General features: G+C 40.2%; 2 protein-coding genes and 1 long non-coding RNA gene across 3 annotated transcripts in view; 2 read left to right on the top strand and 1 right to left on the bottom strand.

Annotated features, from left to right (window-relative positions):
• Nucleotides 1-910: 910 nt before the first annotated feature.
• On the top strand, nt 911-4,351 carry ccdc127a (coiled-coil domain containing 127a). The gene is made up of 3 exons (XM_058377121.1): nt 911-924; nt 1,370-1,498; nt 2,950-4,351. The coding sequence occupies exons 2-3, from the start codon at nt 1,381-1,383 to the stop codon at nt 3,639-3,641; spliced, it is 810 nt and encodes a 269-aa protein (XP_058233104.1). The 5' UTR covers nt 911-924; nt 1,370-1,380; the 3' UTR covers nt 3,642-4,351.
• A 1,035-nt stretch (nt 4,352-5,386) lies between these two features.
• On the bottom strand, nt 5,387-9,273 carry zmp:0000000930 (telethonin). Its single transcript, XM_058376754.1, has 2 exons — nt 9,073-9,273; nt 5,387-7,868 (listed from the first exon to the last, which is right to left on the bottom strand). Exons 1-2 carry the CDS (start codon nt 9,207-9,209, stop codon nt 7,523-7,525), a joined length of 483 nt encoding a protein of 160 aa, XP_058232737.1. The 5' UTR covers nt 9,210-9,273; the 3' UTR covers nt 5,387-7,522.
• Nucleotides 9,274-12,774: 3,501 nt separating this feature from the next.
• The window catches only part of LOC131344571 (uncharacterized), a 2,260-nt gene continuing 999 nt past the window's right edge, over nt 12,775-14,035 (top strand). Inside the window, exon 1 of the long non-coding RNA XR_009203334.1 lies at nt 12,775-12,985. This is a non-coding gene — a long non-coding RNA (uncharacterized LOC131344571). The remainder of the gene's footprint in view (nt 12,986-14,035) is intronic.

Genomic DNA, 14,035 nt, shown 5'->3' with positions numbered 1-14,035 from the left:
TCCATAAAGACATGGATGAGCGAGTTTGGTGTGGAGGAACTTCACAGAGTCCTGACCTCAACCTGATAGAACACCTTTGGAATGAATTAGAGCAGAGACTCTGAATCGTTCCAAAACTTGGACGTCTTCCTTTACATGCACATGAATGTAATATGGAGTTGGCCCGCCCTTTGCAGCTACAACAGCTTCAACTCTCTGACAAGGTTTAGGAGTGTGTTTATGGGAATTTTTGACCATTCCAGTAAAAGAGCATTGGTGAGGTCAGGCACTGATGTTGGACGAGAAGGTCTGGCTCGCAGTCTCCGCTATATTCTATGCATAATATATCTTTGTAATCATGTGTGAGACTTTCAAGAAAAACAAACCTTTCACATAAATACAGTAGAAGCAAATCAATGGAAAGGGCATATGAATGTAAATAGAAATAGTAGAAGCTACTAAAATGGATTTCAACATTTTATCACTGTAAATTTCATCATTTCATGATCTTGCTTAAATAAAAGACAAACTGTAGTGACTACATTCAGACATGAACATCCCTGTTATGTATTTATTCCACAGCAGGTGAACTTGTACACTTATTTATAAACCATCGAGGCCCATCATCGGGTTATACCAACGCGCTCCTTAACATGGGGGGGGATCCATGAACAAAATAATGACACTGCATTATGAAGAGATATTAATTTACGGAAATTTAAACGACTAATATATTTAACTGTAACTGTAGTATAATAATGACAAAGATTGCTTAATTTCAATTAAAAACACAACATTTGAAATATTGTAACCACCCCCAGGTCAAGATAAACAAGTCTGATTTGCGTTGGTTGCGTATACAACGTCCGCTGCGTAACATTGTGCGGAAGTGAGTTCCCCTGAAAGCAGTAGACAGTACGTGAGTGTTTAGTGCACTTTCTCGAGGTAAGCACGTATTTATTAAAAGTTTTATTTCTTACCAAGTTGCTCCGATTTGGATTGAAATCGTGTGCAGACTGATACTGTTGACCTGAACAGCAAGTTAGCATTAGCTTAGCATTGTATAGGAAGGGCTATAGGCGTATCCTATTGGAGTAATGTTTTTGCTTTACTGTATAAGTGAAGCCTGTATTTATAGTGTGGTCTCATTGAGGTCTGATTATTCATAAACATAACTGCCTAACATTCAGGAAGCACACTGTTGTGCTTCAGTATATAATCTTGAATCAGTATAAACCCAATGAATTAAAGTGAAACCTCATGATGCTGGATAGACCCCAACTGAGCACACTGTCTGCATGATCTGATGAGTTTGTGACTGAAATGCTCTTTGCTTTAATAAAGACACCTGAGAGAGTATCCGTGTTGTATTTTGACTTTTGTTTTGCAGACTCCATCTCCATGAACAACCTGAATGATCCTCCTGGATGGAATATAAGGCCAGGGCCACATGAGGGTCCTGATGGGGGGAAATGGAACTACGCTCTCTTGGTGCCGATGCTTGGCCTTGCGGCCTTTCGTGAGTATCTTGGCAGCAAAGGAGTCACTCTGTGATCATGTAAAAAGTCTTCCGCTGGCCCATGTGAGAGACTCGGCATCCACAGGAGCCGAAAGCTTGTAAAATCTATGTGAGAGTAAATAAAAAAGTTTGTACCATTGTTAGACAGGATTAGGCAGGGCCGTTTCACAACTTCTTTTCCAGCTGAACTGACAATGCATTTCGTTTCACTTTTCCCAACACAAAACTCAAGGTGTGTCCTGAACCACAGCCTTTCATGACACACACTAGTCAGCCATCATATGGAGAGGATTCTGTGCCAGATTGGAAAGTGAAGTACAATACACAGACTGTATTGCTTTTTGTTTATCAAGAGCGGGCAACTTGCCATACTGTAAAGCAAAACCTTTCTTGTATCGCTCTTCGATCACTGTGTACGCTATATTGCCAAAAGTTTTGGGACACCCCTCCAAATAATTGAAATCAGGGGTTGGGCTTGGCCCCTTAGTTCCAGTGACAGGAACTCTTAATGCTTCAGCATACTGAGACATTTTAGACAATTTTTTGGGAACAGTGTGGGGATGACCCACTTCCTGTTCCAACATGACTGCGCACCAGTGCACAAAGCAAGGTTATATGGATGAACGAGTTTGGTGTGGAGTCCTGACCTCAACCAGATAGAACACCTTTGGGATGAATTAGAGCGAAGACTGTGAGCTAGACCTTCTCGTCCTACATCAGTGCCTGACCTCACAAATGAGCTTCTAGTGGAATGATCAAAAATTCCTTTACCTTTACAATAAACCTTGTGGAAAGCCTTCCCAGAAGAGTTGAAGCTGTTATAGCTGCAAAGAACAGCCCAACTCCATATTAAATTCATGTGCATGTAAAGGCAGACATCCCAGGTTTGGTCTGGCTCACAGTCTCCGCTCTAATTCATCCCAAAGGTGTTCCATCGGGTTGAGGTCAGGACTCTGTGCAGGCCATTCAAGTCAAGGACTCTAAGGGGCCAAGCCCAACCTCTGAAAAAAACAACACCTGAATTCAATGATTTGGAGGGGTGTCCCAAAACTTTTGGTAATATAGTGTGGCTTCATTGAAAACCAGCAGTTTATATAAGATGTCAGGATTTAATTCATTTTCATCGCTGTGTTGCAGTTGTGCCACAGTGAAATGCAACCGTTTCCAATCACAGGCATAAGCTATAGTCGATGACATGTTTTTAATCAAACAAGCAGAGAAGAGCTTTAAGTCTTTATATCTCTAAAACTGAATAGTATCATTTAATCTAAAATATAAATTATTCAATATTTTTATGAAGTAGCACATACCTATAGTTTGTGATACAGAAGAAGAAATCCACTATTAATTATAGTTTATATACATATTTCTTTTTGTTCTTGTCATATAGACTTTTAGTATACGCTTCCTTCTAAAAAAAACTGCATATATTCACTTCTACATCCTGTCAGGTTGGATCTGGACACGTGAGTCGCAGAGGCAGATCCAAGAAGCGAAAAGCCAGTTCGAGGGGAACGTGGCTGCCACTGCTAAAGATCTGGAGCTCAAGTATAAAGATACGTTGACAGAGAACCGACGTAGGACGGCCCTCCTGGAGCTGGAGCTAGAGAAAGCACATCAGCGTGTGGAGGGCTACAAGAAGGCCCTGGCCTCGCAGAGCCAGCGTTTTTCGGAAGAGCACAAGAAGCTGCAGAAGGAACGTGAGGAACTAGAGGAGGAGAAGAAGCGTGCCCTGAAGAATGGATCAGCTGGATTGGCGCTTCAAGCCGCTCTGCAACAGGAGGAGGAATGGCAGCAGAGAGCCCAGGCTTTGCTCCAGGACCTGGAGCACCAGCTGGTGGAGAGGCAGTATGCCTTCTGCAGCTACCTGCTGCCCAGGGAACGCAGGATGGACATGGAGAAAGAGCTGCTGCTCAGGGTGGCCAAGGACCCGACAGGGGTGGAATTGGGGCTGGAGGATGACATCAGGGACATTTTTAAACATGATAGGCACTGCGCAGACATCGGCAATATGGACAGGAGGAAAAATGGGAAGCTGATGTGGCTGTATCTTAAATACTGGAGGCTGCAGGTTACACTGCAGAAACACAAGAGAGCAGAAGACAGGTTGAAGACGTTGCTGCCTGATATCAAGAGAGCTTAGGAATTCTGACAAATATTGCACTTATTTTTAAACCTATGCCAATAGTGTGCAACAGATCTCATGGTTCATACTAATGTATATGTATTTACAGATTGACAAATTAAAGGGGGAAAAAAAAGGTTGTGCCATGTTGGAGGAATCCACATGTCCCCCAAATTCTTCCAACTGATCACCTTGATCCTGTGATGAAACCTTTATCCACCATGATCCCATCACTATCCACAGAGCACAAGCACTCGCTGAATGATGATGATGATGATGATGATGATGATTATAAGGAAAATGATGTAAATATGATCTCAAACCAGAGGAATATCTATGGGAGATTTATAAAATGATACGCACAGCGCTGTTCTCCACCTCCATCACCATCAAAACACTATCTGAGGAGAACCTTTAGAGCCTTCTTCACTTTTCCAGACACTTGAAGAATCTGACACAGTGCATTAAATGGTGTTTCGATGGCTCATCACGAGCCTACACACACCCAGTACTAAAACGCTCTCTTTTAATTCGTCACCCATCTGTTGTGTTTTCTTTAACTTTGCAAGTCAAGCGTATTTATATTTTTGTTTTAAATAATGCCGCTGCTGTTTTTCTGTTTTTTCTTTTCTGTTACTCCGCATGAAATTATAGCTGGTTCACCTGGACTCTTTTATTCCTACAGATGCCATGAAATCCTTCCTTTAATGATAAATAAAAATTAAAAACCAAAAGTGTACTGTCTTTTTTCGTGTATATAGACCACATCCTTTATAGTGCAGCTTTGTATAGAAGGTATATTGATGGATGGACACTGACCAGGCATAACATTATTACCACCTGCCTAATATTGTATCGGTTCCCCTTTTGCTACCGAAACAACCCTGGACCTGTCGAGGCATGGACTCCACTAGATCCCTGAAGGTGTACTGTGGTATCTGGCACCAAGATGTTAGCACCAGATACTATACATCCTGTAAGTTGCGAGGTGGGGCTTAATGGCAATTTACAGGACTTAAAGGATACTTTTGATAGATACTGACCACTGCAGACCAGGGACACCCCACAAGAGCTGCAGTTTTGGAGATGCTCTGATCCAGTGGTCTAGCCATCACAATTTGGCCCTTCGTCAAACTCACTCAAATCCTTATGCTTGTCCATTTTTCCTTCTTCTAACACATCAAAATGTTCACTTGCTCCCTAATATATCCCACCCTCTAACAGGTGCCATGATGAGGAGATAATCAGTGTTAGTCACTTCACCTGTCAGTGCTCATAATGTTATGACTGATCAGTGTATATGATTGCACTGTTATGCTATAATAAAGATATATTCTAAGGTGTAATATCCATCTGTCCATCCATTCATTTTCTGTAGCACTTATGCAACATGAGGTTGCCGGGACTCTGGAGTCTATCCCAGGGGACTCTGGGCACAAGGCTGGGGACACCATCCATGAATGGTATGCCAACCTGTTACAAGGGGCAATCAATTTAGAGATACCAGTCAGCCTACAACACATGTCTTTGGACTGGGGAAAGAAATCAGAGTACCCTTGAAGCATTTGGGGGAAGCAGGGATGACATGCAAACACCACACATACAGAATCATGGCAGGACTTGAACCCTAACCCTGGAGGTGTGAGGCATGATCACTAAACTGCTTTGCCCTTCAGATGTAATAATCACAAACATACATTATAAAATACACAAAAAAGCCTTTTAGATTAATATAAATTTTATTAGCTAAGAAATAACACAAGGATTCATAGCAATAACAATATTTATAATATGGATGCTACGCTACCGTTTTTTTCCTCTAGATGGCAGTGTGTGCTTAATCCTGACTATAAATCAATAAAGTGCTGTTCAGCAGTGGTTAAGAATTAAACACGACCCTAAAAAAGAGCATGGGGAAGCATATCAGAAAGGATATTCCAGATGGTCAGTAAGAGTCCTGACCAATTGTTTTCGTCTACATCTGGTAAACTAAGACATTCCTATATTAGTTCTAAATCACTTGAACATTATTCCTGGCACCTGAACATGTGCTCGTATCCACCATTAATACACAGACTTGCTGAATGATGGACTTTGTGTCTACTGAAAGGCAAATAATCCTAACACAAAGAAACTCCAATATACTGCATTGTAATGTATCTATATACATCTATATACAATAAAATAATACATAGATACAACATACTTACATTTACAACAGCAGTTTTTGTTTTTAAATGAAAAGAAATATGTAAAAGAACCGATCATTTCATTTGGTCAAACAATTAAAAGGGTCAAAGTAAATATTTGCACAATTTTATATAATTATATAATAGGTCCCTGATAAAACTTTTCCACAACGCATAAAACACCACTTTTAATGCAAACATTAAAAAATTATTACATAAAGAATCAAAAAATTTTGGGAGGAAATAATCAGTGGTAGAATGGGATGATGCTGACTGATGCATCTGATTTAACGGCTCTTCATGAACGGTTATTTTTCTTACACAACAGTGATTTGTTAAAGATGACAGTTTTTAATTGATTAATGATCGGCCCATTGCGTTTATACAAAGTTTATAGTTCTGTTAAATGTTAAAGAACGCCCACAAAGCAAGTTCCTGTTATCACTTACGTTATACCGGCTCTAGTAAAACCTCTCTGTTTTTAATCGCTCTCAAAATCCTCTGTCTTGACAGAAGACTCAAAGCCATGAATCTTGAGACTCCTTCCCTTTTTTTCTCCTTACAGAAAACTTCACTATATCTATGATCCTTCTTTGTCAAATAACAATGCCTTGTTTTCAAAGTGGTTTCTTACACTTTGATTATAATGGAGCATCCATCATACACTTCTCTGTATAAGTTACTATAGAAATATTTCAAACGTATTAAAACAAGTGTATTAATATACACACTATATTGCCAAACGTTTTGGGACACCCCTCCAAATCATTGAATTCAGGTGTTGTTTTTCAGGGGTTGGGCTTGGCCTCTTAGTTCCAGTGAAAGGAACTCTTAATGCTTCAGCTTCATACCAAGACATTTTGGACAATTTCATACTCCTGACTTTGTGGGAACAGTTTTGGCCCCTTCCTCTTCCAACATGACTGCACACCAGTGAACAAAGCAAAGTCCATAAAGACATGGATGAGTGTCCTGACCTCAATGGATAAGAGTCCTGACCCCAACCTGATAGAACACCTTTGGGATGAATTAGAGCGGAGACTGTGAGACCTTCTCGTCCAACATCAGTGCCTGACCTGACAAATGCGCTTCTAGAGGAATGGTCAAAAATTCCTATAAACACGCTCCTAAACCTTGTGGAAAGCCTTCCCTAAAGAGTTGAAGCTGTTATATTTGTAAAGGGTGGGCCAACTCCATATTACATTCATGTGCATGTAAAGGCAGATGTCCCAGTTTTGATCTGCCTCACAGTCTCCGCTCTAATTCATCCCAAAGGTGTTCTCGGGTCAAGGTCAGGACTCTGTGAAGCTCCTCCACACCAAACTCACCTATCCATGTCTTTATGGACCTTGCTTTGTGCACTGGTGTGGAACAGGAAGGGGTCAAGTTAGGAGTTAGGAGCATGAAATTGTCCAAAATTTCTTGGTATGCTGAAGCATTAAGAGTTCCTTTCACTGGACTTAAGGGGCCGAGCCCAACCCCTGAAAAACAACACCTGAAATCAATAATTTGGAGGGGTGTCCAAAAACTTTTGGCAGTATAGTGTATCTATGATTTATCTTTCAGATGCAAGTACTGTCAGAACTGCTGTTGTAGAAAATCAACCAATTAATCAGAGTCGAGAATTCAACAGTGCTGTAGTAAATTAAGTAAGATTATTGATAAGACTCAGTGTAGTGCACTATAAAAAGCGATTATTGCATTCATTCTTTATGTTCTCTGGAAATCACGAGCCAAGTCCCTCGCCGGTGACACGAGCGTGCGCACTGTGAACTCGGTACTGTCCGGTCTCTTTCGGCTCTCGCACATCTCAGAGTCCGAGCGCAAACTGGAAGGCGACATCTCTCTGTGTGTCTCCGGTGGAGTGCCGAGGTTCCTGGGCACGAAGATCTGTAGCGGAAGCTTGGTTTTAAACGGCAGATGATACTCACGCAGCTTTGTTCCATCTTCACCAGTGCAGTAGGTCTGATTGAGGAACCGGCGCACTACAAAATGACGCACGCGCTTTCGTACATAAGACTCCTTTCGCGCTGAGTCTTTCTCAGTGAGTGAGTCTCTGTAGAAAAGCATAATAGATATCATAGAAATTATATATATATATATATATATATAATCATCATATAATACCCCCCACCCCCATCAAAAAAATCCCAGATCCATGCACCATGCACCGGCCAATTTAATAGGAACACCTGCCCGTTCATGCCAGCCAGTTATGTGGCAGCAGAACAATACATAACATCATGTATCATCAGATACAGGTCACTAGCTTCAGGTCAAATGTTCAAATCAAACATCAGAATGAGAGATAAATTTGGTCTCGGTGACTTTGACCATAGCATGGCTGTTGGTGCCAGACAGGCTGGTTTGAGTATTTCAGAAAATTAGAAAATTTCCCAGAATTATCTTGCACAACAGTCTATGCTTCACACACACACATACACACACACACACACACACACACCAAAAAAAAAACAAAAAAAATATCCATTCAGCAGCAGCTCTGTGGTCAGAACTAACAGCCTTGTTGATGTGAAAGGTCAAGGCCTAGACTGGTGCAAGCTGACAGGAAGTCTACGGTTACTCAAATAATCACTCTTCACAGCTGTGGTTATTATTGTCACTCTTCATAACTGTGGTGATATAATATTCATTATCATTTCACACACACCACTGTAATCATCTCAAATTATTTGTGCTTACATAGCATCAAAATTCTACACATATATTTCTATATACTATAAGCCCAAAATCTAATTCACTGCATACTGTAATATCATTCCTTCAAAAATTTAATTTTTATAATTAATATTAATACTATTGTAATGTATTTGACTAAGTTCTGTTGTTCTGATCTGTAAGTATTATTACTAAAAAGGACATTTTGTGATTATTTTTTTATTATTACCTATTATTTACTAGCAGTATATTATGATCTAGAAATATTATCTTGAACATTGTGTATGTTGTTACAGTGACTATAAAGTCAGTACTGAGTAATAATATAAAAACAATAGCAATAGAGGAAGAGTACTGACGTGGTCTCAAAGCATGACTGGTGTGATATTGACATCTTGACACTCATTACAAGGGATTGATCTTGTCTGAGAACAGGTTAAAGCCTAAAAATACTATGTGGTGTCTAAGAAAACCCTCAGATTAGCGACAGATTAGTAAATCTGTGCAAGATTAAATTCAGTTATGTTCATTTACAATGTCATCCTTTTATTCTGAACAATTTGTAACCAAGAGAAACATACTTGTACTCTGGTCTTGTCTCCATGACCAGGTCTAACCAGGTGGCTTCATATGATTCCCTTTTACTCTCGTCGACCTCTTTCACGTCGCTGTAAGAGTTGACCAGGTACGACCTCGGGGTCCGGCTCAGGCAGTGCATCTCGTTCTGAACTACATCAGATAACAGCAATAATTATAACTCATAACTAGCAATTGATGGTAACTTCACTGCCTGGTGGTCCTTAAATAATCCGATGCTGCTATTTTTAGACTCGGACAACATGATAAGCGTGTACTGATTGGTTTACTCTATGGGCAGAAAGACTAATCCCCAGTACTTGTTACTTACATGTAGAGGGCAGCTCCATCAACATGACCATGTGGCACATCTCAGCTTTCTCATCTTGACTTTCTTATCATGACTTGATGATTATTGCTGATGATGGTGAAGTGAAGCAGTGTGCTGTGATGTGATCTTAAATAATTACATTCATCGATATTTGATTAGAAAACATTAGTAAGATACCTGCATATTATAATATACGTTATTAGCAGTATGTATATTTGCACAGTAGAATGAATAAATGATTGAAAACGTCCCGCATATAATATCCCACGTATAAGGTATATTCGTATATTCCGATATATTTTACTGAGATCCCAGATGATCTAAATGTTCAATATCAAAATGACCTTCATGTAAGTGTCTCCTGTTTCTGAGTAGGCCTGTCTATAAATAGAACAAGACCCAGACTTCTCTGACACAACCGATGTAGTGGAGTCACCGTTCTTTTTCGGAGTTGTCAGTGTGTTTCCTTGAATGGCACGTGCCCCTCAGTGATGCAGAGGTGTTGTATGGACATTTTCTGCATCACTGCTGTCAATCACTTTCATTATACAAGGACACACACAGGCTTATGTGAAGGAATACATAACCCTTGTCTACTAGTGTTGATAAAATACAGGACTGTGTATAGATGTCAGTGTGTATACCACAGCGGCATGTGACGTGTGTCTTCAGCATGGACAGTTTGTTATTTGAACGTTTCTACTATCAATTTATAATCATATGTGATTTTCTTTACTGTCTTGGACATACATGTGTCTTTCAGTCTCACTAAAAAGTCTCAAGAGCTAGTCTAGGTATACATGGTCCAACTTTGACCAGCAACAGCATCTCTGAACTTTTGGTGAAGGTCCCAGTGGATGGTGGAAGCTATGATGGAGCCTGTGGGATGCCTCAAGCATCCAAAGTGTCCATGGAGCTCTCTGTGGAGCTTGGTTTGGGCGTCTGTCATTCCATCACAGCCTGAACCTTAATCTTTGGATCCAAGACCAACCCCAGGATAGAGCTAGTGGTTGACGCAAGTGGCATTTCAAGGTTGTAGGGGTGTCCAGTATGCTGGGATAGAGGCTCTGTTATCTGCAGGCGATGTTGTTCTCTAGGCACCATCTGACACGCCCTTGAACATTTTGCTGCAGGGTGTAAAGTGGCTTGCTCATGGTTTGTTCTCAGAAAAGAGACAGAGTGTTCACTTCAGGTGAGGGGAGAAGACCTTTCCTCTTCCTGTGGTGGAAGATGCAAGTGTTTTTTTGCATGTCATATTTCATTGCTGCCACCAACTGCTGCTATTGCAAGTGTATATAGGTTTACAAAACCTCTTACAGTTTGTTTACAGATCCTCTTAATGGTCAATACAGACCATGGGTAGCACTGTTTTATGTATCTGTCCTGTAGGATATTGTATCATTTGTCTGTCTTTTGTCTTGCACTGTTAGCTCTAGGTTGCACACTATGCACTTAATGTGGCCAAGGCAACTCCTTTTTAGCCCTTAGCTCTGTGTTTTATGTAGTTCTGTGTCGTTTTATGTAGCGCCATGGTCCTGAAGGAACGTCGTTTCATTTCATTACGTACTGTCAGCTACATCAATCAGGCATAACATTATAACCACCCGCTTAATATTGTTTTGGTCCCCCTTTTGCTGCCAAAACAGCCCTGACCTGTCGAGGCACAGACTCTACTAGATCCCTGAAGGTGTGCTGTGGTATCTGGCACCAAGATGTTAGCCAGCAAGTCCTCTAACTTGTGAGGTGGGGCCTCCAATGGGCAACGTACAGAACTTAAAGGATACCTACAGGACTCAAAGGATGCTAATAGGATTGGCCATGATGAGGAGATAATCAGTGTTATTCACTTCACCTGTCAGTGCTCATTATGTTATGCCTGATTGGTGTATATGTGGTTGAATTGACTATCAAAGCTTCTTGTTTTGAAAGATCTTATTCACAAACAAATGGAAAATTATTGTGATTGGCAAACAGATCAGGACAGTCAAAGAAGTCAACAACAAAGAAGTCATATACAGTATAACGCATGGGTGAGGCGATAGAGCATCACCAAGTATGTATAATGCCTCGGTTGGTGAAGAAAGATGAACGAGTTTAAATTCAGTGAGTCATTGAGACAGACTTGTCCAGTGCAGACCCCATCAATAACTGGTAATTAAGACTCATTCTAAGTACTATTACTGCATTCGTGCAGCTGACGCATTGCACAGCTGCAAAAGCTGTGTCTCCGGTCCCTGATTCCCAACAGCTGCAGACAACAAACATGATGTAACGTAACGTAACAGAATATAAAGAGAATTCAAGGCGCGAAAGCAAACTGCAAAAAACAAGATCACGTAACACAGACACAAGAGAAGCAGGTGTGTGTACACAATGTAAATGATGTGCTGAGACAGAGGAGAAACACAGTTAATGTAAAGTAGGGTGTGGCTAACAAGACCAAACAAAAACACGACCATGTGGCTTTCTCTGAGGCCCAGGGAAAGCTGATCTTGCTTTTAAGAAAAGGTTGATTAAATAAATAAGAAGTAAAATAAAAAAAGAGAAGATGCTAAAACTAAGCATAATGCATTCAAATCCTGTCAAGTCTACAATGATAACTTGTGTAATTGGAAAGGTCTCACCATCTTTAAGGGTAAAAAAAGGTTATTATGACGAAATAAATGGACTTTTAAAAGCTAAGCATTGGTTAGTTGGGAAATTCCTGCTGTGGAGGTGTTGTGTCGAATTACGGGCGAGCGAGTGCAAGTAGAAACATCACAACCTTACCAACTGCTGAGCCTGTGCCCTTGCCAAGCACTTGAGCTGTAACTGGAGCTTGGGTCTAGAGCTGATGACAAGTGCAATACACAGTATTTTCATGAAATGATGGATGGAGCAGTGCACAGAGACTCTGCTTAATAGGTTAGTCTCTGTTGCTTTTGGAACAACAAGACCAACTAAATGTTTACAGCGAATTTTAATAAATCTTAAAGGTGCATTTAATCAGCTAAGTGCTGAAAATTGTTATATGGAACTGGATGACAAAAAATATATAATAGTATAATAAATGCACAACCTAATATTTTTTTTTTCCCTATTGTATATTTAGAAATTAAAATGACTTCAGTTAATAATTCATTATTTGGTCCTGAACACTATTAAAAGTATTTGGTCCTGGAATGGTGTCAATAAATGCATCAAATCGCATCAAATATTTTTTTTTTCCAAGGATTGTTTGCTGGATACAAGAATGTGCTAGCACTTTTCAAGGAATGCATCATTTATTATTATGGAAATACTGCTTATTGGATCACGATATAAAAACATTGGCAAAACATTTTCCAGATTTCTTCATCGCCATCATCCGTCATACCAGTATGTGGCCACACCTTAATGTTGCAGACTGATGGATGGGGGAGTGTAGAACTATCCAGAGAGGGCTCTACTTATAAGATTATGCTCTCGCTCAGCTTTGGAGTTGGACTAGAGGTCATGCACCAAATATTAAAGCTACAATAAGAGAAGTCTCTGTAAACCAGAAAATATCCCATATGACCCGGATGCCCAAAATCTAATCAGGAATGAGGAAGCATGTCTACCTGCTAGTAAGTTTTAAAAGGCTTTACTGTTTGAATTTAGCAATCTGGGACTCTATGCAGCATGCATGCCTTGTGAGGGTTGAGAAAATACTAAAATTGACGAGTGTGCATGATTCTAGTATGTTAAATCTCATTATCACCTGCTGCTGGGGTATTTGTGGCCTATTCTTCCCTTTCTTGCAGTTATCATATATAAAATAGTCAATTTTAAACCACCATGAACTTGACCAGGATAGAGTAGCTATCCTGTAGTAGCTATCTACCATCCTTAGCTTTTTTGTTAGGTGACCAGTCCTGATACTCACCTCTACATTAAAACCCGAGAGATGTAATAAATCATCACCAGCAGGGGGCGTCATTTTTACAACCCCTATGCTTTTAAATCACACGTTATACAAGTCACACGTGCAATCAGCTGTGTTTCCAAGCCGTCTTATAAAGATTTTATTACACGCCAGAATCTCATCTCAACTCATTCCCCTAAAACTGTGGTGCACCTGAAGCCACTGCTGAGTCTGTGTAATGGAAATGAATTCTGTCATCAACTCATGTGATCTGTAAGTATACAGTGACACCGTAACCCCATCTGTTCTGCTGAACAGCTTTATGACAACGATGCGATACCGTAATCCAGTTACATATGAGGTGGAACATGGCAGGAATATTTGGAATTCAAGTTTCAGCAGTTGCACTTTTATTTACGTCAGAGAAACCCTGAACTGACCTGCTCCTCCACGTCACTCCTGGGCAGGCTGGGCAGCATTTTGTAATAGTACTAATAATATATGTATATTTTTAGTCACAAATTTCTTAAATTTATCTTGTTTTCCTCCAACACTCTTTACAAACCAACTTGATATTGTTAATACAACACGTGTAGTGACTTTGTTGTGATATTGTTAATACGTTTAACTCTCTCTCTATGGACGATATGTACATTTACTCTGGTCTGGAGGATTCTTTGCTTTTCCTGCACCTCAGAAAAAACATAGTGGATTGACACTGAGCCTTTGATTCCCACCTTGTGCCCAATTTGACCAGGATAGGCTCCAGATC

The sequence above is a fragment of the Hemibagrus wyckioides genome, linkage group LG23 (assembly GCF_019097595.1).
Source record: "Hemibagrus wyckioides isolate EC202008001 linkage group LG23, SWU_Hwy_1.0, whole genome shotgun sequence".
Lineage (NCBI taxonomy): Eukaryota > Metazoa > Chordata > Actinopteri > Siluriformes > Bagridae > Hemibagrus > Hemibagrus wyckioides.
The sequence above is the reverse complement of the archived record's forward strand: the minus strand, read 5'-3'. Positions and strand labels throughout refer to the sequence as shown.